This window comes from Emiliania huxleyi, assembly GCF_000372725.1.
Source record: "Emiliania huxleyi CCMP1516 unplaced genomic scaffold EMIHUscaffold_402, whole genome shotgun sequence".
NCBI lineage: Eukaryota > Haptophyta > Isochrysidales > Noelaerhabdaceae > Emiliania > Emiliania huxleyi.
In genome coordinates, this window is record NW_005198950.1 from 33,712 (window position 1) to 57,343 (window position 23,632).

Sequence of the window (23,632 nt, forward strand, 5' to 3'; positions counted from 1 at the left end):
GGTGAGTCCCTAGAGGTGTGTGTGTGTGTGTGTGTGTGTGTGTGTGTGTGTGTGTGTGTGTGTGTGTGTGTGTGTGTGTGTGTGTGTGTGTGTGTGTGTGTGTGTGTGTCTCGTCTCGGAGGCTGCCTGGCTGACGCCACGCTTCAGATCACCCCAGATCTCCCCAGATCTCCCCGGATCTCCCCAGATCTCCCCAGAGTTCTGCCTGGCTGATGCCCCGCTTCATGGTCTCGAGAATCGTCGCCCGCACCCGCTCGCTCGCAGACCCGTCCGCCGCCGCCCTCGCCGCCCCGGGCGCCGCCCCCGCCACTGACCTCGGCGTGGCCGGCGCGGAGAAGCCGGAGGGCGCGGGGGCGGGCGGGGGCGGGGAGGCGGCCGACGGTGCGGGTGCGGGTGCGGGGGCGGCAGCGGGGGCGGGGGCGGGGGCGGCAGCGGGGTTGTTGCGAGCTTCGCGGGCGAGCTCGTACAGCGGCTTGGCGGCGGCGGACTTTGCGGCGGCTGGTCTGGCGGCGGCTGGTCTGGCGGCGGCTGGTCTGGCGGCGGCGGGGCTGACGGCGGCGGCCTTGAACCCCCCGCCTGCGGCGGAGGAGGCGGAGGCGGGAGCGGAGGCGGCGGAGGCGGCGGAGGCGGCGGAGGCGGCGGAGGCGGCGGAGGCGGCGGAGGCGGCGGAGGCGGGAGCGGAGGCGGCGGAAGAGGGGCCAAGAGCGGTGGCTGTCGACGCGGCGGCGGGTGTGGCGGCGGCGGCGCGCACAAGCGGAGGGCGAGGCGCCGCGTCTCTCCGGTCGGCGCCTCGCCGCCCGCCGCTGCCGCGGGACCGCTCCACTGCCTGTAGGGCGCGCTTGCGCAGCAGCTCGCTGCCCTTGGGCTTGAAGGCGGTGAGGAGGAAGAGGGAGCGGGCCTGTGGCCCCAGTCTCGCGGCGTGAGGGTGTGGGCACGAGGCGTGCGTGTCTAGGAAGTGTCTAGAAAGTGTCTAGGAAGTGTCTAGAAAGTGTCTAGGAAGTGTCTAGGAAGTGTCTAGGAAGTGGGCACGTGGGCACGTGGCGTGCGTACTGGGAGCATCGCGTCAAGACACACCGCTGCGGCGAGCCTGCCACGAGCGAACACACCGGAGCCTCTGCGCGTCGTCTCGAGGTCTCGAGGCCTCTCGACGCGCTAGTCGGGCTATTCCGCTGTCTGCCATAGCCGCAGCCGCAAGTGTCTAGGACGTGTCTAGGACGTGTCTAGGACGTGTCCGCGCCTCGACATGCAGCTCCTCGAGCCGGAGCGAGCCCCACCCGGCTGAGTAGTGGAAGAAGGAGCCAGACATGTAGAGCGCCTCGGCGGCGTCCGGCAGCTGCAGCCACGCCTGCGTCGCACAAGCCACGTGGGGCAAGCGACGCGAGGCAAGCGACGCGGCGCAAGACTGGCAGCAGGAGCTTCAGCGGGGTGCGGTCCCGGTGTGCAAGTCGGATGTGCCACTACGGGTGTGCCACTACGGGTCTGCACACACAGATGTGCCACTACGGATGTGCCACTACGGATGTGCCACTACGGTTGTGCCACTACGGGTGTGCACATACGGATGTGCCACTACGGATGTGCCACTACGGTTGTGCCACTACGGGTGTGCCAATATACGGATGTGCACACACGGGTGTGCACAGGATGCGCAAGCCCGGGTCAGACCTGCGTCGCGTGTCTTCGGTCAAAGTCGCTGGCTCGGTCGACGGGCGGGTCTCCGGCAAAGGAGAGCAGCGCCACGCCTAACGGACGGGAAGTGCGCGGCCGCGTGCAATTCTTCTTTCGGGCCGCCGGCGGAGAGGAGAGCGGCGGTGCACCCGACGGCTTGAGTGTCTAGGAAGCGTCTAGGAAGGGTCTAGGAGGTGTCTAGGAAGCGGCACCCGACGGCTTGAGCACGCGAAGTGTCTAGGAAGCGTCTAGGAAGCGTCTAGGAAGCGTCTAGGAAGCGGCACCCGACGGCTTGAGCACTCGAAACAGCTCCGCGAGGAGGGCGACTGGGTGGGAGACGTAGGGGAGGCAGCCGTGGCAGAGGACGGCGTCGAAGGAGGCGTCCGCGTACGGCAGCGGATCCGCCCCGGAAAAGAGCGCGTGCTGCGGCGCGTCGCCACCACGGCCACCGCCGCCTCGGCCGCCCCGGCCGGCCTCATACGAGCCGGCAAAGGCGTGGAGCCACGAGCGCTTCAGGCGGGGGCGGCCGATCGGCGGCGCGGGCAGCCGCGTCCCCTCGCCGTCGCCCGTCACCTCCAGCACAGCGCTCGCCCCCGCCTCGGCGAGCCGAGCGGCGTAGCAACGGCTGAGGACGCTCACCTCGGCAGCCGGCGGCGGCGCGAGCACCCACGGCGTCTGCCGCTGGGCAAAGGCGGCGTCGGTGGCCTCGTCGTACGGACACGTGGCGGGGAACGGCTTTGCCCGCAGCAGCGTCTCGACGATGGGCAGGATCCGGCTTGGGCCTCGCTCTCCCGCCGCGACGTCGAGCTCCATCGCTCGCGGCTGCGCCTCGGCGCGAGAGGCGGGCGTCTGGGGACGAAGGGGCGGGCACCACGCCTGATGGCTCAGCAGGAGCACCCAGGCGCCGCTCATGCGAAGCGAGCCTGCCGCGCTTGGGGCGCGGCAAACGGTGAGCGCGCGCCGCACGCTAGTCAGAAAAAGAATTTCCCTCCCCCATCCCAAACAACTGAGTGAGTGAGCCCAAACAACTGTCACTCCCCTTTCTCCCGGCCGGGGTGGGGCGCGCGCGGGGGCGGCGGGTGTGCGGCGAGTGTGCGGGATGTCTGTGGGCCCGAGAGCGATATGCCATGTCCGCCTTGCGTTGTTTCATAACCGAAGAGAGAGATTTTTAGCAATACCAAACAAATCTAACCGAAGGCTAAGCTCAAAAGAATTCTACCATACACCAAATTAATTCCTGTGTGTAGAAAAAAGAACTATCACAGGCACTGGCGCGCACTGGCACTAACACAGTTCCTGAGAAAAGAATTTTACAACAAAACTCCCTCGCACGACACTGGGCACGCACGGGACTGGCGCGCACTGGCACTACACACAGGTACACACGGGAGCCAAAACCTCTTCACGCAACACAAGCATCGTATGGGAGCAAGTGCACAATCATGCCTCGACTAACCATTACACAACCAAGCCCGTTCTCGATCCGCCGGGTCTGTCCGAACTCTGAGAGGCACATTAGGACGAGTTCCGTCTCCCGGTATCGTGTCGTCGTCGGTGTGCCGCGCACGGCCAGCCAGCACAGGACAGCCGCCCGCTGGACTGCTCCCTGAATTGCGAGAGACTCACACCAGCCAAGAGGTCCTCACGCCAAGAGGTCCTCACGCCAAGAGGTCCTCACAAGAGTTAGAGAGGTCCTCACGCCTCCCAAGAGGTCCTCACGGCGCAGTGGATTTTACCGTCGCAGCAAGAGGCCCCTACGCGGCCCGCCGCGCGCGTCAACGGCCGGCACGCCCTTCCGTCGACCCTTCCCCCCTCAGTCCCGCGGCAGCGAGGCAGCACTTCGTTCGAATTAGCCATAGCCCAGCTCAAACACAAACCTCTGCGGTAGAGTAGAACGTAAGATAGAGGATAAGTGGTGGTGAATGTGCGTGAATATGAATGTGCGGGTCTTCTTGGCCCTGCGATAGACTCGCTATGCACTAGCTGGTGCGCTTCTTCGTGAACTCCTATTAGTGACGCTTCACATGTCGAAGGGGATTTTCGTGCAAAGGGAGCCCCCTGGGTGCAAAGATGAGCACCAACGCACCCGGGTACTCTTTAGCTGTACTCGTCTAGGCGCAGGGGTTGGATACAAATCATGACTCAGCCATTCCTCCAACATGCACACCAACACAATCATCACCGATCATTACTCGAGTAGACCATAAGCTGACCGTGCGTCCGTGCCCAATCGCGATCGCTTCCCGCCGGGTCGGTCCTGTCTGACCGAGAGGCACGTTCAGGCGAGACTCCGTCTCCCGGTATCCTGTCGTGTGCCGCGCACGACCAGCCTGGACAGCCGCCCACTGAATCACGAGAAACTCACACCACCAAGAGGTCCTCACGGTCGCCAAGAGGTCCTCCAAGAGAGGTCCTCACGAGGACCCAGACTGAGGCTCGCGACGCGGACAGAGACCGCCCTGGCCTTTTCACTCGATGTTATTCGTCGCCACCCCTCCCACTCCACAATCCGTCAGAGAGTCGCATGCAAGAGCAACTCTAGACTCAACAGAAGACGATGTTCTCTGAGGTCCTCACCTGGACCCAGCCTTGGAGTGAGGACCTCTTCTGTGTGAGGACCTCTACCCCACCTAGACTCGCTATGCTGGTGAGCTTCTGCTTGATAACTCCTGTTAGTGCCGCGTCTCTGACACTTACACTGTCAGTCCGGCATGCACTGCACACCGGCGCGCGGATTGCGCAAATTAGCCAGAGGAAGTTCGGATCCAATCCGATGAGTGAGAGGTAACTTATATTGGAATGTGCGGATGTTTACATTACTTTCCACCAAAAATAGTGCGAGCCGAACGCCGCGCTGGAACCTCTCACTGTTCTTCACCTTCGACACAGCCGTCCCACTCTCGTTCTCCTGTCGCTTCATCCTTTTGCGGCAAAATTCTTTCTGCGCATTTCGGCACCGTTCATCAATTTGGATCGCCGATTTTGCTGCCATTTTTACGCCGCCGACAGCATGTCGGGCGACTGCCTTCCGTACCCGGCTGCATTCAAGCGTCACAGGTCGGTGACCATTCTAAAATCCATGTGTGGACAAGGAGATGAAGAAACCCTGGAAAACCAGCGCCAGCTAACGCGGGGGTTGTATTGTTTCGTGAGTGAGTATTCTTGATACGAAACCACGACGGCAAACGGAGAGAGAGATTTTTATTAACCAACAAGAAATCACTCTTGCAAACGGTGAGCGCGCGGCACGCTTTATCAATCAGAAAGGAAGGTTTCCGGCGTTTCTTCATCTCCTTGTCCAAGGGATTTTTGAATGCTTTGAAAAATGTTGGAAAAATTAAAACGAACCTTAGATGAAAATTCTTTTTCTCGCGATGTCCACCCCGCCGCGCCGCCGCTCGCGCCGCCTCGCCGCCGCCACCACCGCCGCTCCCTCGCCGGACACGTCGCCGCCCGCCCGCCTGCTCGACCTCCCCACGGAGCTCCTCGTACGCGCCCTCTCTCGCTGCGACCCCGTCGACATCGCTCGCGTCGCGGCCGTCTCGCTGCTCTTCCACGCCTCGCTTGCGCTGGAGGCCATCCGCTTGTGGGCGCAAGAGCGCGGCATCGAGCTGCCGGCGCTGCCGGAGGGCGAGCTCTGCGCAGTGCGGTGGCTGTGCTATTCGGCGTTGCTGCGCGCGTCCAACCCGCCGGCGAGGGCGGCGGCAGGCGCCTTCCACAGCGTCTTCATCGACGGCGAGGGGCGGCTATCGTCGTGCGGAAGGGCTGAGAACTGGATGCCAGGGCTGCTCGGGCACGGCGAGGGCATGATGCGGCTCAACGCGCCGACGCGTCTGCCGTCGTCGATGGGTCAGCGCGCCGTGAGCGTGGTGGCTGGAGATGCGCACAGTCTGACCCTCACCGCCGACGGAGCTGTCTGGAGCTGGGGCTATGGAGGCGGGGGACTCTTGGGCCACGGCGACGAGGAGGAGCAGTGGCAGCCCAAGAAAGTTGAGGCCTCTGCTGGGCAGAAAATTGTCGCTGTGTCGGCTGGAGGCAGCCACAGCCTCGCCCTCTCCGCCGACGGCGCTGTCTGCAGCTGGGGCTATGGAGCCTTTGGCAAGCTGGGCCACGGCGACCAGCAGAGCCAGCTGCTGCCGAAGAGGGTCGAGGCCTTTGCGGGGCAGCGCGCCATCGCAGTCTCGGCTGGAGAGCGCCACAGCCTCGCCCTCACCGCCGACGGCGCCGTCTGGAGCTGGGGCGATGGTTTGCGAGGCAAGCTGGGCCACGGCGACCAGCAGGACCAGCAGGACCAGCCCAAGAAGGTCGAGGCCTTGGCGGGCCAGCGTGTCGTCGCTGTGTCGGCGGGAAAGAACCACAGCTTAGCCCTCACCGCCGACGGATCTCCATGGAGCTGGGGCGTTGGACTCTTTGGCCAGTTGGGCCACGGCGACGGGCAGGACCAGCTGCTGCCGAAGAAGATCGAGGCCTTTACTGGCCAGCGTGTCGTCGCTGTTTCGGCTGGAGCAATCCACAGCCTCGCCACCACCAGCGACGGCTGTGTCTGGAGCTGGGGCGGGGGAAGCGAGGGCCGGTTGGGCCACGGCGACCAGCAGCGCCAGCTGCTGCCGAGGAAGGTCGAGGCCTTGGCTGGCCAGCGCGTCGTCGCTGTTTCGGCAGGAGATCGACACAGCCTCGCCAACACCGTCAGCGGCGACGTCTTTACCTGGGGCGAGGGGGATCGCGGCTGCCTTGGCCACGGAGATGACCTGTCGAACCAGCTGCTGCCCAAGAAGGTCGAGGCGTCGTGCGGGAATAAGTGACGCATCGAGTTTCCGCGCAGAGTGGAGGGATCGTGTGCTGTGCGAGGTTGCGCGTAAATCCGTTAGTTTTTTCTTTTTGCTGCGCGGGGACTATTCCGGGTTGGAGCCGCCAACCCAGCGCGCTCGCGCTCAATGCTATCGCGCTGGTGCCGACGGCGCGTGCCGAGAGCCACTGCCCGTCGGCTCGGCACGCTGCCCTTTCGGATCCGTGCGCCGCTCGCGCGCCTCATAGAGCGCAAGGCACCCGCTGCCGAGGCCTTTCGCGCGCCGGCGCTCGGTGATGGCGAGGCGCTGACCTCGGCGACGGCGGCGCCCGACTACCTGGCACTCGCGCTCCGCTCGCGCGTGTACGACCACCTTGGCGAGACACCGCTCCAGCACGCGCCTGCTCTGAGCGAGGCTCTCGGCGCCTCCGTCCACATCAAGCGCGAGGACGTGCTTCCGGGCTTCACCTTCTATGCGCGATGCGCCGTCAACGAGCTGGCCACGCTCCGCGCCTCCTCCGGGGCGGCGCCTCCGCGGCTCGTGACGGCGTCGATCGGCTCGCGCGGCCACGCCCTCGCATGGGCGGCAGATCGGCTCGGTAGACCCTTCCGAGACCCTTCCGAGACCCTTCCTTCCGAGACCCTTCCTTCCGAGACCCTTCCGAGACCCTTCCGAGACCCGTCCGAGACCCGTCCGAGACCCGTCCGAGACCCGTCCGAGACCCGTCCGAGGCCCTTCCTGCCCTCGCCGCCGTCTCCACTCGCCTGCGAACGCCACCTCTGCCTCCACCCTGCCCGCACCGCTGCCGCCGTCCCCACTCCCGCGGACATAGACCTCCGCACACGCCCACGACGCGTCCGCAGGCCTCGACCTCACCGTGGGGGTGCCTTCTGTTCACACCTTCTATTCACGCCTTCCGCAGGCCTCGACCTCACCGTGGTGATGCCTTCGCCGACGCCGTCGTCGCGCCGCGACGCTGTCTCGCGGCTCGGCGCCTCGGTACTCATCTCCAACGGCGAGACGCTCGTCGCTTACTTTTCCCTCAGCGATTTCTTTTCTCTCTCTAGGTGCTCACTCACGGCGAGACGCTCCGGCCCTATATTTCTTTTTCCAGGGCGATTTCTTTGTTCTAGGTGCTCATTCACGGCGAGACGCTCGTCGACTCGCAGGGCGAGGCGGCAAGGCTGGCCGCCGAGGAGGGGCTCGTTGCGGTCGGCTCACACGACGCGCCGCCGGTGCTCGCCGCCACCGGCGCGGTCGGGCTCGAGCTGCTGCGGCGGCACGAACTAAGTAATCAACCGCTGAGTCAGTACTGAATTAGGCACCGTCGGGCTCGAGCTGCTGCGGCAGCACGAATTAAGCATTCAACCGCTGAGTCATTACTGAATTAGGCACCGTCGGGCTCGAGCTGCTGCGGCAGCACGGCGCCGCGGCGGCGGCGCTGTCGCGCGCCGCGGAGTCTCCCCTGGGAGGGACGGCAGACGCACAGCGCGCCCAGTCTCCGGCGCGTGATACCGCACCGCCCACGGGGCTGAACCCACGGGCCTGAGCCCACGGCGGGTTCGGTACTATGGACGTATGGTAGTAGGGCACGCCTCTGGCGCGGCCTGGCGTGGCGGAGAGCGTCACTAGAAGCCGAACACGCATTCTTGTCTCCCAACCAGCGCTCGACAGGACACGGATTCCACAGTCTTCCGCCGCCTTCCGCTGCATTCCGCTGTCTTCCCCCTCCGTTGTGTTCCCGCCCTGATGTTGGCGTCTTCACAGCACGTAGGAGAGCGGCCGGCCCGACGGCGTGTTCGTGAGCGTCGGCGGCGGCTCGCTGCTGGCTGGGGTGGCGAGTGTGCTGAAGAGCACGTGGCCGGCGACCAAGGCGAGATGCGGGGAGATGGGGGGAGATGCGGGGAGATATGGGGCGGTGGGGGGAGGTGGGGGGGTATGGGGAGATCTGGGGAGATCTTGGGAGGTATGGGGGGTCGCGAGGGGTACTTGTGTGTCTGGCGAGAAGTCGACCTTCCCCCCGACCCTAGCACCCCTACCCTAGCACCCCTACCCTAGCACCCCTACCCTAGCACCCTACCCTAGCACCCCTACCCTAGCACCCTACCCTAGCACCCCTACCCTAGCACCCCTACCCTAGCACCCCTACCCTAGCACCCCTACCCTAGCACCCCTACCCTAGCACCCCTACCCTAGCACCCCTACCCTAGGTGATCGCTGTCGAGCCTCGCTCGGCGGACCTTCTCTCGCGCTCGCTGATGGTTGGCACGCGCATCACCGACGGAGGGCCCGCCGAGCCTAGAAGCCGAACACACGGATTCTTGTACTCCAGCCAGCGCTCGAGAGGACACGGACTCGACTGTACTCGGTCGTAATCGCATTCCCCCCGTCCTCACGCGGTGCTCTGAGTACACTCTGAGTACACTGCACACCCCTGTCTTCCCGCCCCCGAGGCCGTCTTCAGCACGCAGGCCCGCGGGTGAGAAGGCTGCGGAGGGCGTCGCCGTCGGCCAGATCGGACCCGAGGTGTTCCGCATCTGCGACGCACTCCCCCACATCTCCCCCATATCTCCCCATACTTCCTGCGTTATAGGTGTTCCGCATCTGCGACGCACTCGTCGACGAGGTACCGCACCACCCACTGGACTGAACCCACACTGGGCTCGGTAGTATGGAGGTATGGTAGGTGATGCTCGCGCAGAGATACCGCACCACCCACTGGACTGAACCCACACTGGGCTCGATAGTATGGAGGTATGGTAGGTGATGCTCGCGAGAGATACCGCACCACCCACTGGACTGAACCCACACTGGGCTCGATAGTATGGAGGTATGGTAGGTGATGCTCGCGAGAGATACCGCACCACCCACTGGACTGAACCCACACTGGGCTCGATAGTATGGAGGTATGGTAGGTGATGCTCGCGCAGAGATACCGCACCACCCACTGGACTGAACCCACACTGGGCTCGGTAGTATGGAGGTCTGGTAGGTGATGCTCGCGCAGAGATACCGCACCACCCACTGGACTGAACCCACACTGGGCTCGATAGCATGGAGGTATGGTAGGTGATGCTCGCGAGAGATACCGCACCACCCACTGGACTGAACCCACACTGGGCTCGGTAGTATGGAGGTATGGTAGGTGATGCTCGCGCAGAGATACCGCACCACCCACTGGACTGAACCCACACTGGGCTCGATAGTTATGGAGGTATGGTAGGTGATGCTCGCGCAGAGATACCGCACCACCCACTGGACTGAACCCACACTGGGCTCGATAGTATGGAGGTGTGGTAGGTGATGCTCGTCGACGAGATACCGCACCACCCACTGGACTGAACCCACACTGGGCTCGATAGTATGGAGGTATGGTAGGTGATGCTCGTCGACGAGATACCGCACCACCCACTGGACTGAACCCACACTGGGCTCGATAGTATGGAGGTCTGGTAGGTGATGCTCGCGAGAGTTACCGCACCACCCACTGGACTGAACCCACACTGGGCTCGATAGCATGGAGGTATGGTAGGTGATGCTCGTCGACGAGATACCGCACCACCCACTGGACTGAACCCACACTGGGCTCGATAGTATGGAGGTATGGTAGGTGATGCTCGCGAGAGATACCGCACCACCCACTGGACTGAACCCACACTGGGCTCGATAGCATGGAGGTATGGTAGGTGATGCTCGCGCAGAGATACCGCACCACCCACTGGACTGAACCCACACTGGGCTCGATAGCATGGAGGTGTGGTAGGTGATGCTCGTCGACGAGATACCGCACCACCCACTGGACTGAACCCACACTGGGCTCGATAGTATGGAGGTATGGTAGGTGATGCTCGTCGACGAGATACCGCACCACCCACTGGACTGAACCCACACTGGGCTCGATAGTATGGAGGTATGGTAGGTGATGCTCGCGCAGAGATACCGCACCACCCACTGGACTGAACCCACACTGGGCTCGGTAGTATGGAGGTCTGGTAGGTGATGCTCGTCGCCGAGCGCGAGATCGCCGCCGCTGTCCGCGACGTCTTCCTCGACACGCGAGCCGTCCTCGAGCCCGCCGCTCTATTTCCTTGTTGGCGCGCACCACTCCTTTTGCTCCTAGGCGCGCCGTGCTCGAGCCCGCCGGCGCCGTCTCGGTGGCCGGTCTCAAACAGTACGTCGCCCGCCGCCCGCCAGCGCCGAGCGCGCCGCCGCCCGCGTTCGTCGCCATCGCCGGCGACGCGTCCAACATCGAGTTCAGCAACATCTGGAGCGTCAGCAGGTTGCTGAGGTGCTGCCGCATTTCTTCTCCTATGGCTTTTTTTTCTTGTTTCTAGGAGCGTCAACAGTTTGCTGGAGCGCGTCGCGCAGGCAGAGCGCACCCCCGCGGAGTAGACGGCGGCAGGCGGCGGCGGCCGAGTCTACGGCGGCTACGTCCTACGTGTACCGCTTGGTGTGATCGCGAGTCGACCGTTGCAGGAGATCGCCGACGCCCGGAGTATGCCACCGATTGCGCGACTGCAGTCGGCAGGGCTCTCTATTGCGAGACCCCTCGCGACCTCGCTTCTCGCGATCCCACCCCCGACCACTATCTCCCCTATCTATTGTATTGACCGGACTATTGTCTCGCTTGTCTTCAACTTGAACTATGGCGAATGCGTACAGCCGTCTACAGTAACTATAGTGCACAGTGTCTCTGTCTGTTTCTCTTGCACTCAGATCCACAGACAACCCATCGAGATCACTTTTATATAGAGAGAGCACACAACCTCGAGAAAGAAAAGACGTCACACCTTTACCGCCGCGAACGTCACCATGACTGGGATGGGGTCGTCCGCCGCCGCCGCCCGCGTGCCGGCGCCGCCCTTTCCGCGCACGCCGAAGCGGCCCCGCCGGCGGCGCCTCCCCCAGAGGGCCGCACCGAGCACGACGAGCAGCGCGCCAGCCGCGCCGCCTGTTCACAGCGTGGCGCGTGAAGAGGCCCCGTTCACACCTCCGCCCCACACGCCACGTGGCAGAAGCGCCACCGGCGGCGCCAGCGATGAGGGCGGCGTCGGTGCTGCTCCCGCCGCCGGGGGAAGCTGCTGCGTCGGTGGGCGGCGGCGGCGGCGGCGGCGGCAGCGTTGGCTGCGGCAGAGCGGCCCACGCCACCATGGTTGTGACAGGTGACTCGTTGAAACTGACCTGTTCACAGCGAACGCGGTGTGAAGAAAGCCACTGCCGCTCAAATGGCGGATTGCTAGCTACGGTCTTGCGCGGCCATTGCCCCGCGGATGATGGAGAGATTCACGGACTTGACGGGGTAGTTGCCTTCGGCACCTGCGGTGACGGGAACGTCGGGAACGGGATTTGTCCCAACGCAGCGCAGTGCTGCAGCACTTCTGGACACTGTGCTCTCGACGACGCGCACTGCAATGGTTGTTGCGCACCTCGCTTTGGCTAAAGACAAAGACGGGGCTCACAAGTGTGGCTTGCCCCAGCATCAAATGAGAACCCAAACGTGGGTGCTACGGTACCCTCGCGCTCGCGCTGGCGTGCCACCATGCTGGCGCAATTCGATTGTGACGGAGGGTGTGTGGTGCGTGGGTGTGTATGTGCGGGACATGAGACGAATCATGGATGTCTGCTCGCAAGGCCGGCATAGGGCTGCGACGGCGCCTTCAAGACAGTGGCGGCCGGCGCGCCAATGTGGCGGCCGGAGGCCCAGGTCGCCTCGCGCATTGTACGGCTTTTAGGAGGGGGGTGGGGAGACATTAGCGATTAGGTGGGGGGCGGGGAGACGGAGACGCGGTTTGAGTTTATAGATGTCCGGTGTTTGAGATCTTTATACAGACGTCAAACACGAAACACCGCATGGCATCAGAAGTTTTATCTCTGGGCCCCGAAAGCCATCTCTAGCAGCGTCGTTACGCATGCGCGCACACACCACCCACAAGAGGGGGACCCCTTCTGATGACCCGCGTTCTGAGATCTTCGAGCTGCTTGTCGTCTTGATTACAGTCGTCCATGCTGGCCTTAGCCTCTCTCGGCGCCTCGGCGGTGGCCGCACGGACGGCCGTGCCGCCCGCCGCCTCGACCGCCAGGCCGCGCGCCGCGCCCGCCGCCATGCAGATGCCCGACGAGTCGTGGACGTGGGAGGACGAGTGCGGCATCGAGCAAATCGGCGCGCCCGCCTAGCAGAGAAGGAGGCGGTTGAGGGCGCGCCGCACGAGCCGCCGCCCACGCCAGCCCTGCGCCGAGGGGAGAGTGCGCGCCGAGGGCGCGCCGCAGAGAGGACCCTCGCCCCGTCGCCTCGCTCAGGCGACTGCATGGCCAACGGCATCTCGCGCGAGGCGGCGGCGATGCACTCGCACCTCCGCAAGGGCGGGCGCGGTGGGTCGCCAATGCAGCCCGACTTTGGCCCACCGGGCGGGCACCACGCCGGCCGGCACTGGAGCGGCCACCAGCACCCGCCGCAAGGCGGCCGGCTCCGGCCCCTCGGCCGCGCGGCGCCGAGCCGCGACGGCGGTCGGCCCGGCGGCCGGTACGGCGGCGGCGGCGGGCCCCCGATGGGGATGCGCGGGCCTCCGATGGGGATGCCCATGCGCCCCCGGTACGGCGGCCCGATGATGCCTGACGCCCCTCCGCCGCACCAGTGGGGCGGCCCCCCTGCCCACGGGGCTAGCCCCCCTGCCCACGGGGCTAGCCACGGGCTGCAGCCGCCTATCTTTGGGTTTGAGCCGCTGCCCTTCGACGACGGCGCGCCTCCGCAACCGAGACCCGAGACGCCCGTGACCCGCCCCGCCGCCCCCGGTTCGGGCGCCGGGCAGACCCCCCCCCCCCCCTCGCCCCTTCTCTCTCAGGCCCACAGCCTCCGGGCATCAAGGGGCGCTGGCGGTGGTAAGACGCGCCGCGGCGGGCACGAGCGGCCGACCGAGGCGAGCGGGGCCGGAGAGTCGAGTAGGTTGCGCGCGCAGCCAATGTCTGGCGCGGCGCGAGCTTTGTGCGGCGCGAGTAGCTCGTGCGGCGGTGAGGAGTGCGGCGGTTGTGGGGTGGTGCGGCGTCGGCCCTCTGCAGGGCCTCGCGCCTCTCGAGGCGGTCATGGCGGGGAGGCGAGGCGGGGAGGCGTAGCGGATTGGGGAGGAGCAGGCGCATGGGGAGGGAGGGCGCCGCGGCGACGCCGCGCTAGTAGGGAGCGCGAGGGGAGAGGCCGCGCAGCGCAGGGGGAGGTCCACCCAGGGGAGGTTGTGCATCGACCCTACTAGTAGCTAGCGGAGGGTGTGGAGTCCCGGTGCGCGATGGCGGCGGACTGAGTTTTATCATGTAAATTATCTGATACATGTACGAAATAGTGGGCTAATATTGCGCGAACATTCAAAGTGAGAGTTACTCCCCGCCGGTTCGCGACTTCAACTCGCTGTCCACGCTGACAGAGCTCAGGCGTCAGAGCGCACAGCGCGGTCAGGCTCAAGGGAGCACATGAGCACAGCGAGGCAGCTTCGCGCCAGGGTTTGTGACAGGGAGTCGAGAGAGCCGCGCCCCGTGCGGCGTGCGCGCGCTTAAATTCTCTCTGAGATCTCTCAGTCTCCTACAGTCAGACACAACAGTCTCACCTATGTCTTCGATGGTCTCAAAAACTCAATCTCTCATATCTCACACTCTCATCCGGCGGCGTCGCTGTCCGTGCCAGCCCCCGTCTCCGTGCCGTCCTCACTCTCTCCGGGGAGGCTCTCGAGCCGAAGCTTGCGCGTAGCTGCGCTCAGCTCCAGCTGCAGCGCAGCGATAGCGGACTGCAGGCTCCGGCTCTTCTCCTCGAGGCTCGCAATTGCGCGGCGCGCCTGGATCAGCTCATCCTCCTCCTTGTCCAGGTCCTTCAAGTAGCGATCCGTCAGCTTGGACGACGCCACCTTCTCGAGTGACTTGATGTTCTCGCGGAGCCGATCCTGGTTCTTGAAGCAGTCGTTGATGTGCGCGTTGTGCGCTGCAGCCTTGCGGCCCGCCTCCTCTCGCGAGTGGTTGTGGTCGAGCAGCTCCTCGAGCTGCTGCAGCATCTCGGCCGGCAGGAGCGCGCCCTCGCGCCACTGCTTGAGCTCTTGCGGCGTGACGCTGTCGCGCTCGACCTTGTCGAGGAGTGCCGCGCACTCCTCTCGCGCGATGAACGTCTCGAGCAAGGCGCGCGTCGAGGCCGCCATCACGCCGCTATCTGCCGCGCGGAGCTGCGAGTCGAGCAGCATGCGCAGCTGGCGCGCGGTCGTACGGCACGACGAGTGCGCTGCCGTCTCGCGCACGGTGAACTCGCGCTGCTCGCCCGGGGCCAGCACGAACTTGAAGCGAGAGAATGCCGTCGTCTTCTTGATGGCGCCCTCGGTGAGCACGGAGAAGCCGCCGCAGCCCGGAGCAGCCGAGTGGTCGAGGTATAGCGTCACGGGCGCCCCGCTCGGTGCGTTATTGCGCAGCGTGTAGCTCGTGGTGAGGTGCTCGCGGTGCGTGAGCCGGCAGCCCGCGAGGCGGCGGCGGCGGCCGCTGCTCTCTGCGGCGCGCTGCTGCTCGGCGCGCAGCCAGTGCAGCTCCACCTTCTCGACCGCCGCCTCCTTGTCGACGCGGCGCTCCACCGAGACGGTCGAGTCTTCGCCCCACGGGATGAGCTGCTCGTCGCCCGGCAGCATCGGCGTGAACGGGCACTGCGCGACGAGCCGGCCGCCCTCCGAGACCGAGCAGGTGCCGGGGGCAAGGACGCGAGTGGTGTCGTTGGTCAGATGGATGCAGCGCGTGGCGCAGACCTCGGACGCCTTCGGGTCGTACACGAGCACGCGGTCGCCGCGCACCGCGTGGCTGCCCAGCTCGACCGACGCCGTCTCCCCGGCGCGCACCGTGACAGCGTGCGGCACCTCGTAGATGACGTGCTCCGAGAGGCCGCTCAGAGCGACCGCGTCGAGGCTCTCGAAGCCGTCGCTGACAGGGTCACCAGAGGCCGGCCCGCCGCGCAGCCGCAGCACCAGGTGGAGCGTCGACTCCTTCTGGATGTTGTAGTCCGAGAGGGTGCGGCCGTCCTCGAGCTGCTTGCCCGCGAAGATGAGGCGCTGCTGGTCGGGCGGGATGCCCTCCTTGTCCTGGATCTTGGCCTTGATGTTGTCGATCGAGTCGGAGAACTCGACGTCGAGCGTGATTGTCTTGCCCGTGAGCGTCTTGACGAAGAGGTTGCCCGAGTCTGAGATCTGCCCCCACGCCTTGTGCTTGCCCTTGGACAAAGTGCCGGCGGCGCTCTTGCGCGCGCCGCTCTCCTTCTTCAGCAGCTGCAGCTCGTTGGCCACGAGCGACAGCGCGACGCCCTCCCAATCCTCCTCCCCGATGTTGGAGACGGTGGCAAACAGCCGAAGCCGGGCCTCGGCCATCGCCGCGCCGAGCGGCTCCGGCGGCACTTCGAGCCGGTACTGGCAGAGCCACTCCTTTGCTGGCTGCGCGTACGACACGAGCAGCTCGTCGAACGAGCCCGCCGCCTCGCCACCCGACCCGCTTGCTGCCGCCCGCGCGACGAGCGTCAAGTCCGTGTGCCTCTTGGGTGCGGCCGGCTTGCGCGCACTCAGCCTCGCGCCGAGCGCCTTGCGCAGGTCCTGCTGCAAGCTGTCGTCGAGCATGCAGATTGACCGCAGCACGTCGAAACGCACTCGAACCATCGATCCGCCGTGGTCGAGCACGACGAGCTCGGACCAAACGAGCTCAGCCTCCTCCGTCCCGGGCACCGCCCGCTTCTCCTTTTCCAGCAGCAGGAGCCGCCCGGAAATGGCCGACGCCGCCTCATCGCCCGTGGTGAGGGAGCAGTCGGCCCCGACCACCGAGGCGAGGAAGTCGCCGAGCGAGCTGCCGAGAGCAAACTCGTGGAGAGGCTCTCCTCCTGTACCCACCCGCGGTGCAGAATCTGGGTAGCTCACGATCACGCTCGCTGAGCCGGCGCTGACGTCGAGCGTCTCCATTGTGAGATCGCGCACTTCGTTCGGCACGCTGAGCCCAAACGAGGCCGTCTCGCCGCCGAGCGAGCCGGCGCGCTCGACGAAGGCGAGCGCGTTCTTGTAGACGGTCACCTTTTTGAGGTGTGTGCGAGCAGCAAGCATGCTTGGACGGGCTAGGACGCGACCAAAGGGAGCAAAAGAAGAAAAATGAACGCCCAAGGGTGCGTTCCGCAGCTAAGGGGACAACCCAAGTCCCGGCAGCGCAGAACTATCCTCCCTCGGAGAACCGTGTTATGGCCCTGCGACCGGGACCGCGCAGCGCAGGTCACAACTGGCATGAGCTAGCCGCGACATGCACATGGTCATGGAGCTCGCCCCATGTCGCGAGTTATCGCGCGCGTTTTTTCTTTCCACCTGTACAACGGGCTAAAGCTCGCGCCTCGCGCCACATCAACGCGACGCCCCCTCACCCCTCCACGTCGAACTGCACCTGCAGCGCGAGCCGCGAGCCGCGGTGTCCCACCCGCGCCACCGGCACGGCGATGGCCGCGCCCGCGCTCCCGCTGCCATCGAGCAAGCTGCGCTCGAGCGCGGGCGCGGAGAGGGGCAGGTCCGCGTCGTAGAAGCAGCGCGTGAAGGCGCCGCCGGCGAGCCGCGGCGACGCGTCGGCAGGCGCGCCGCAGCCCGGCGCCGCCGGCCCAGCGGCGGCGGTCCGGGCGCACGCCGCCGCCATCGCGGAGGAGACCGCCGCGGGGAGGTGGCGGAGGTCTGCAGGCGCGTCGCCTGGAGGGAGGGCCGAAGAGGGCGGTGAGCGGCGCGGCGGGCGGGGCGGCGAGGCCACCCACCCACTCAGTGGGTGCCACACACACCCTTCGGCTCCGCGACGCACTGCAGAAGGATCCGGCGGCCACCGCCGCTGAGCTCCGGGTCTCCACTGTCCGGCTCTCGGCGTGGGGGGAGCGGGTCCGAGACGGCGGTGCAGCGGAAAGTAAGGCTCTGCGCCTCCTCCTCCCACTCCGCCGCCCGCGCCGGCACCGCCTCCCCCCCCGCGCCCTCCTCGCCCGCCTCCAGCTGCACCTCGACCAGTGCTCCCATCGGCAGCGCGCCGACGCGCAGCACGAGCAGCGGCGGCAGCGGCGCCCCGCCGCCGCCGCACCGCCGCCACAGCCACGCGTGGCACGCCGCGTGCACCTGCACCACGTCGCTCTCGCGCACCACATACGCAATGAGCGAGAGCGGGCGGCGAGTGCCGAGGCCGAGTCCTGAAAGGACGGCCTCGGAGTGGCGCAGCGCGAGCCGTGCCTGCGCGAGCGCCCCCCCCTCGACCAGCGCCATCGTGGTAGGGACGAGGCCGAGCTGGCCCGCGACGTTGCCGACGCCGGCAGCGGCCGTCAGCTGGCAATACGGCCCGATCATGCGCGGTGCCCACTCGGAGAGCGAGCAGACCCGGAGCAGCCGCTTCGGCGGGGCCGCTGCAAGCACCTCGAGGGCGACGCGCGCGCCAGCGGCCGCCTCGTGCAGCGGCAGCTGGACGCACGCGCGCGCTGCGGGCGTCGAACGCATCAGACTCGCGTACGCGACGTTGAGGGCTCGGTAGTGTGCCAAGTCCGACACGTACAGGCGGACGTAGAGCACCTGTTCACAGCTAGAGGTGTGAAGAGACGCTGTTCACAGGTCCGACACGTACAGGCGGACGTAGAGCACCTCTGAGAGGGATCGCCCCGCCGCAGACAAGGCCGCGGGAAGTGCGGCGACGGCTGCGCGCAGCTGCGCCACCGCAGCCTCCGCCTCCGCCCTCGCCTCCGCCTCCGCCCTCCCCTCCGCCGTGCCGCCAGCCTCTGCGGCGAAAGGTCCCGACGCGGCGGCGGCGGCGCTGCTCGGGGGAAAGACGAGCCTGCAGATGCCCGCCGAAGCGGCGTGCGCCCACCCGCCACCGCCGCCACCGCCACCGCCGCCACCGCCACCGCCGCCACCGCTGAGGTACGGATCGGCGGGCGGTGCACGCAGCGGCAGCCACTCCCTCGGCACCGCGGCGGCGGCGGAGGCGGCGGCGGAGGCGGCGGCGGAGGCGGCGGGGGCGGAGGCGACCGCGCCTGCGGCGGCGAGCGAGGCGAGGGAGGCCGCCTCCTCCCCCTCCTCCTCCCGGTTCCGCTCCTCTTCCGCCTCTGTCGCCGCCGCCCTCCGCGCCTCAGCCCACGGCGCGCGCGGCGCGCCCGCGCCGGTTGGCGGCGCGGACTCGCCCTCCCCCTTGCCGCAGATGTCGACGCCGTCGGCCGCGAGCAGTACGACGGGCGCCATGCCCGACGGGTCCTCCGAGTGGACCAGCGGCCTGGCGCCACGCAGCACGAGCCGGCGGCGGAAGAGGGGGCAGTCCAGGGTGAGCGTCTCGTACTCGCCGCCTTCGCCGCAGACGTGGAACCCAAACCGACCCTCGAGGCGCCCAAACAGCGGCGCGAGCTCGCGGATCGACCTGTGCAGGTGCGAGGCGCCCAGCCCGAGAGCGGCCACCTTGACCAGCACCGCCTCGACGCCCGCCTCTGCCATCTCTGCGAGCAGCTCAGCCTGGTTGCGCTGCCACAGGTATGCGAGCGAGACAAGGCCGAGCCGCTCGCACACGTCCTCCACTCGGGTGCGCTGGTAGTTGGACAGGATCGCGCCGCAGCACACAGCCTCAAACTCGACCTCGGCTCGCGCCGCCTCGAGCAGTCGCAACAGGTCCTCAACCTCGTCGCCGTCCGTCCGCTCGTAGATGAGGCGCTGGTCGACCGCGTCGCCGGTGATCGGCGCACGGAAGAGGGGAAGCTCGAGGCATTCAGCCAGCGCCGGCACCAGCTCCGATCCGACAGTCTGGTACATGAACGAGTCCATCTCGCGGCCGTCGTCGGCGGGAGGGTGGAGGTTGCCAAGCGCGACGAGCTCGTGGCCGTGCTCGACGCACTTCATCATCGCGTAGGTGCTGTCCTTGCCGCCAGAGAGGAGAGCGAGGACTCGCATGTATGTGTATCTTTGCCGTTGGTGGGACGTGACCTCTCGCTGCTCACTTACTCGAGGAGAGCCGCAGAAGGAGAATTTTACAAACTCTCTCGAGGTTCTCGAGGTGGATATCCTTTGGCCGCGTTGGGTAGCGAGGATTGGTGTGACGCGATCCACGCAGGCGTGTTTTCTGGCGGCCGACCGTCAGTGCACGGAGTTGCCCCTTCTCCGACTGCCCCGGCTAGTTCCCGAGGTCGCGCGGGGCTGACCCCTGCGTCCCCCGAGACCTAGCGCGGGTGGGTTGGAGGGGGCTCGCCCCGTTCCTCCCCATCGGGCCGCGTGAGCGGCCACGCCTCGCAGATTCGTTTTCGCGCCTGGGTCAGGCGCGCGGGGCATCCCCCGGGTCGCTCGACCAGCGATCCGAAGAGTGGCCGCTATGCGAAGGAAAGAGCGGGGCCCTCGACGCCTCAGTCCGGCCCTCCGAGGGGGGAAGGGAAGTGCGGGGTCCCCACGGGCGCCTCAGTTCGGCCCTCCCGAGGGGGGGGGGGGGAGCAAGGGGGTGGGGGGATCAGGGCGGTGGGGAGGGGTCTCGGTTTCTTGTGGCTAACACTTGCCTTTCGGGGAGGGGCCTCCGGCCGTGCGAGGCAAGCTCAGCTCGACATCTTCCCCTCCTCCCCAGAGGCAGCGAGTAGGCAGCGAGAGGAGGTCTCGAGCGCCTATATGAAGGTATGTGAGATGGTGATGGGAATGGGTGGTCGGGCGGGCGGGCGGGCGGGCGGGCGGGCGGGCGGGCGGGCAAGCAAGCGGGGAGCGGCGGGCGGGCGGGGCGGAGCGGGCGGGCAGGGTTATCGGGGGAATCGTGTCCACAATCAGCGGCAGCGGAGCAGCAGCCGCAGCAGCAGCTGCTGCAGCAGCAAGCAGCAGCCAGATTGCTGCCGTTGTCTGCGCCGCGATCCGCCGCCGCGCCGCCGCGCCGCCGCCGCCTGCGCTCGCCGCCGCCTCGTAGACGACTCCTCTCGCGCTCGGAGAGCCGCGCAGCGGGCCGCGAGGTTGTGGTCAGAGAGCAGCAGGGTTGAGATCCACAAAATCGGCCAAATTTGAGGTTGCTCGAGAGAGCCTGGAAATGGTCCCGCGCCGTTGCCCCGGTGCCGGCGCATCACGTCTCAGCCGCGATGGGCCGGTTCCGCCGCGCAGTCGAGCAGCAGAAGCTCGGAGGCAACTTTGTCGACAAACTGGTCGAGCCAAAAATCGGCGAAGAAGCGGCACTGGCGGCACGCCGGGACGAATCCGGACTGATCACATTGTTCGGCACCGCGACGGCGAGCCGCCGCGAGCCCACCGGAGAGCTGGGAGCCGCGGCACTGGACTGCGCCGCCAGCGAGGCGAGAGCAGCAGCCGACCGGCCGTGACATGGCAGTTAGACGGCGGGATTTTTTCCACAACCTGACAGGCGAGGCGCGGGCGACGGCTTCCTCAGAAGCCGTCGCCCGCACCACAGGAGCAGTCACACCAAATTCTCACCCCGGCGCCCACCCACTCTCCACCCCGACATCCCCACCCCACCCCACAACCCCGCCCCCCCCCGACCCGAGCAACCCCGCCCCAACCCGACCCGACCCGATCCACCCTTGAGGGCGGCGGCCAGCGCCTTGCAGCCCTCGTCGCCAATCTTGTTGCCGTTGAGATTGAGAAACTCGAGCCGCGGCGCTGCCCCCTCCTTGCCGAGGGCGGCGGCCAGCGCCTTGCAGCCCTCGTCGCCAATCTCGTTGTCGCCGAAAGAGAGCTTCTCGAGCCGCGGCGCTGCCCCGCTCGCGAGGACCTCCGCCAGCTGCGCCGCCTCCGCGTCGCCCCAGTCGAGGCAGGCGTAGAACAGGTCGGTCGCCTTGCCAAACTGCTCCTCGAAGGCGGCCTTGTAAAGCTGCTTCACGAGCGGTTTGTCGTCCTTGCCGTTGGTGAAGCTCTTCGTCTCCAGCTCCGCCGCGAACGCAGACGGCAGCAGCGGAGGGCGCCGGCCGCCGTCCTTTCTGCAATCATCTCGGAGGCTGTCGTAGTCGTACTCCTTGCCGTCGCGCATCAAGCCGAGGTCGAGCGAGAGGTCGTATTCCTTTGTCAGGCTCGCCCAGGCGCTCTCGGTGAAGCACCAGCCGCGGTCAAAGTACTTGGCCACGTCGGTGCCCTCGGCCTGGTCCTCCGCCTTGTGGCCGTCCGGGAAGGAGGTCAGCCGCAGCACCCAAGTGCTGCGGGTGGGAGTAGAGCGTGCCGAGGCAGCCCAGCCCCTGCTTGGTAGAAGCGGTAGAGGGCGCGCACGCCTAAAATCGAAAGTCGTGGTTGGTGCGAGAGGGGCTTGGTGATTCGATTCCGTTCTTATCCTTCCATATACTTCACACCAGTCACCACCAACACGCTCGAGACGTGGGTCGTATGTACCAGCCCTATATGCACCCATGTACCTCGATATCCAGAAACCCCGGCGCTGCGCGTGCGTCTCAGCGGCAAAGAAGAACAACCCCCGCAACCCACCAAACCCCCGCGCGCCCCCACCGTCGCTGTACGTCGTGCGTCGCTCCTTCGCAGCCACGGGGACGGGTCTGCTGCTCTCTGCCGTGCTCACGCGGCGGTCCAGCCAGTCCCGGCGCCCTTGCCGCCCGGCCGGGGCTGGAGAGGCTCAGTAGAGGAAGATGCCGCGCTTGTTGCACACGGCCACCAGCTCAGGCTGGTCGCTGTTCTCGCTGCCCACGTAGAGCTTCTGCACGCGAGGGGAGGTGCGATGAGCATTGGGCGGGGGAGGGGCGTGTGGCGAGGGGGGCGTCTCGCGCCTCCAAGCTCGGGGCGGCCCCCTCCTTGAGGGCGGCGGCCAGCGCCTTGCAGCCCTCGTCGCCAATCTTGTTGCCGTTGAGATTGAGAAACTCGAGCCGCGGCGCTGCCCCCTCCTTGCCGAGGGCGGCGGCCAGCGCCTTGCAGCCCTCGTCGCCAATCTCGTTGTCGCCGAAAGAGAGCTTCTCGAGCCGCGGCGCTGCCCCGCTCGCGAGGACCTCCGCCACCTGCGCCGCCTCCGCGTCGCCCCAGCCGAGGCAGGCGTAGGAGAACAGGTCGATCGCCTTGCCAAACTGCTCCTCGAAGGCGGCCTTGTAAAGCTGCTTCACGAGCGGTTTGTCGTCCTTGCCGTTGGTGAAGCTCTTCGTCTCCAGCTCCGCCGCGAACGCAGACGGCAGCAGCGGAGGGCGCCGGCCGCCGTCCTTTCTGCAATCATCTCGGAGGCTGTCGTAGTCGTACTCCTTGCCGTCGCGCATCTTGCCGAGGTCGAGCGAGAGGTCGTATTCCTTTGTCAGGCCCGCCCAGCTGGACTCGGTGAAGCACCAGCCGCGGTCAAAGTACTCGGCCACGTTGGTGCCCTCGGCCTGGTCCTCCGCCTTGTGGCCGTCCGGGAAGGAGGTCAGCCGCAGCACCCATGTCTTCGGGTGGGAGTAGAGCGTGCCGAGGCAGCCCAGCCCCTGCTTGAAGAGCGCGTTCTGCTCCTCGGTGCGCATGACGCCGTTGGCGGGGTCGGGGTGCTGGTGCAGCGAGCCGAAGTCCCAAAAGACGCCGAGCCGCGTGAAGCTGGGAAAGCTGAGAATGGCCTTGAGCGCCCTTGCGACGCGGGCGAGGTTGGCTCCGCGCGGGTCGGGGTGGTCCTTGGTCAGCCACGGGTAGGAGAGCGCGGCGACGGCAAGGTCATACTCGTCGGTCGCCTCGACGAGATCGGCGAAAGAGAGGAAGGCCTCTTCAGGCAGCGCCTGGCGGTGGGAGAGGACGCCGCCCGCCTCGGCGTGGCGGATGATCCACTGCGCGTCGAGGAGGGCGACGGCGCCGCTCGCGAGGACCGGCTCCAGGTCGCCGCCGCCGAGCTTGCGCCACATCCTTAGCTTCCGTGGATCCACACCGAGGTCATCGGCAGCGACAAGAGGCGCGATAGTCGTCGCATCGATCGAAACCTGTGAGTTGGGTTCGGACGCCTCGGACGCTGCACCTGGCGAGGACGGCTGCAACGAGCGTTCGGCCCGAGAATGCAGCACGGCCTTGCGTGGGCGAGGCAGCTTCTTCTCGAACCACGCGCGCATGGACAGCATCGCGACGGTGCTCAACAGCGGCTCGGCTGACGCGGCGAGCCCAAGGAGTCGAAACGCGAGCTGAAGGCGTGTCACGAGTGGCCGAGCGGGGTTTCTTATTTTTTTCTTCTCGAGGTTCTCGAGGTGGATATCCTTTGGCCGCGTTGGGTAGCGAGGATTGGTGTAACCCGAGCCA

At 66.6% G+C, this 23,632-nt stretch overlaps 4 protein-coding genes across 4 annotated transcripts in view; 2 read left to right on the forward strand and 2 right to left on the reverse strand.

Moving 5' to 3' along the window:
* EMIHUDRAFT_243890 (hypothetical protein) overlaps window positions 1-2,580 on the reverse strand; it is a gene marked incomplete at both ends in the record, with an annotated part of 3,058 nt that extends 478 nt beyond the window's left edge. The window contains 4 exons of the mRNA XM_005770019.1: window positions 816-898; window positions 1,244-1,345; window positions 1,666-1,742; window positions 1,953-2,580. Of these exons, the coding sequence (XP_005770076.1) occupies window positions 816-898; window positions 1,244-1,345; window positions 1,666-1,742; window positions 1,953-2,580 (890 nt within the window). The remainder of the gene's footprint in view (window positions 1-815; window positions 899-1,243; window positions 1,346-1,665; window positions 1,743-1,952) is intronic.
* Window positions 2,581-6,574: 3,994 nt separating this feature from the next.
* On the forward strand, window positions 6,575-11,223 carry EMIHUDRAFT_445176 (hypothetical protein). Its single transcript, XM_005770020.1, has 10 exons — window positions 6,575-7,053; window positions 7,378-7,454; window positions 7,589-7,706; window positions 7,847-8,328; window positions 8,666-8,742; window positions 8,927-8,981; window positions 9,049-9,081; window positions 10,452-10,510; window positions 10,576-10,722; window positions 10,790-11,223. Exons 1-4 carry the CDS (start codon window positions 6,603-6,605, stop codon window positions 8,002-8,004), a joined length of 804 nt encoding a protein of 267 aa, XP_005770077.1. The 5' UTR covers window positions 6,575-6,602; the 3' UTR covers window positions 8,005-8,328; window positions 8,666-8,742; window positions 8,927-8,981; window positions 9,049-9,081; window positions 10,452-10,510; window positions 10,576-10,722; window positions 10,790-11,223.
* Window positions 11,224-12,440: 1,217 nt separating this feature from the next.
* On the forward strand, window positions 12,441-13,777 carry EMIHUDRAFT_445177 (Hypothetical protein). Its single transcript, XM_005770021.1, has 3 exons — window positions 12,441-12,615; window positions 12,753-13,190; window positions 13,295-13,777. Exons 1-3 carry the CDS (start codon window positions 12,459-12,461, stop codon window positions 13,333-13,335), a joined length of 636 nt encoding a protein of 211 aa, XP_005770078.1. The 5' UTR covers window positions 12,441-12,458; the 3' UTR covers window positions 13,336-13,777.
* A 315-nt stretch (window positions 13,778-14,092) lies between these two features.
* Window positions 14,093-23,247, reverse strand: EMIHUDRAFT_118474 (hypothetical protein; the record flags this gene model as incomplete). Its single annotated transcript, XM_005770022.1, has 6 exons — window positions 14,093-16,510; window positions 16,869-17,161; window positions 17,248-18,013; window positions 18,083-19,339; window positions 20,964-21,588; window positions 22,259-23,247. The coding sequence occupies 6 exons, from the start codon at window positions 23,245-23,247 to the stop codon at window positions 14,093-14,095; spliced, it is 6,348 nt and encodes a 2,115-aa protein (XP_005770079.1).
* Between the last annotated feature and the right edge of the window lie 385 nt (window positions 23,248-23,632).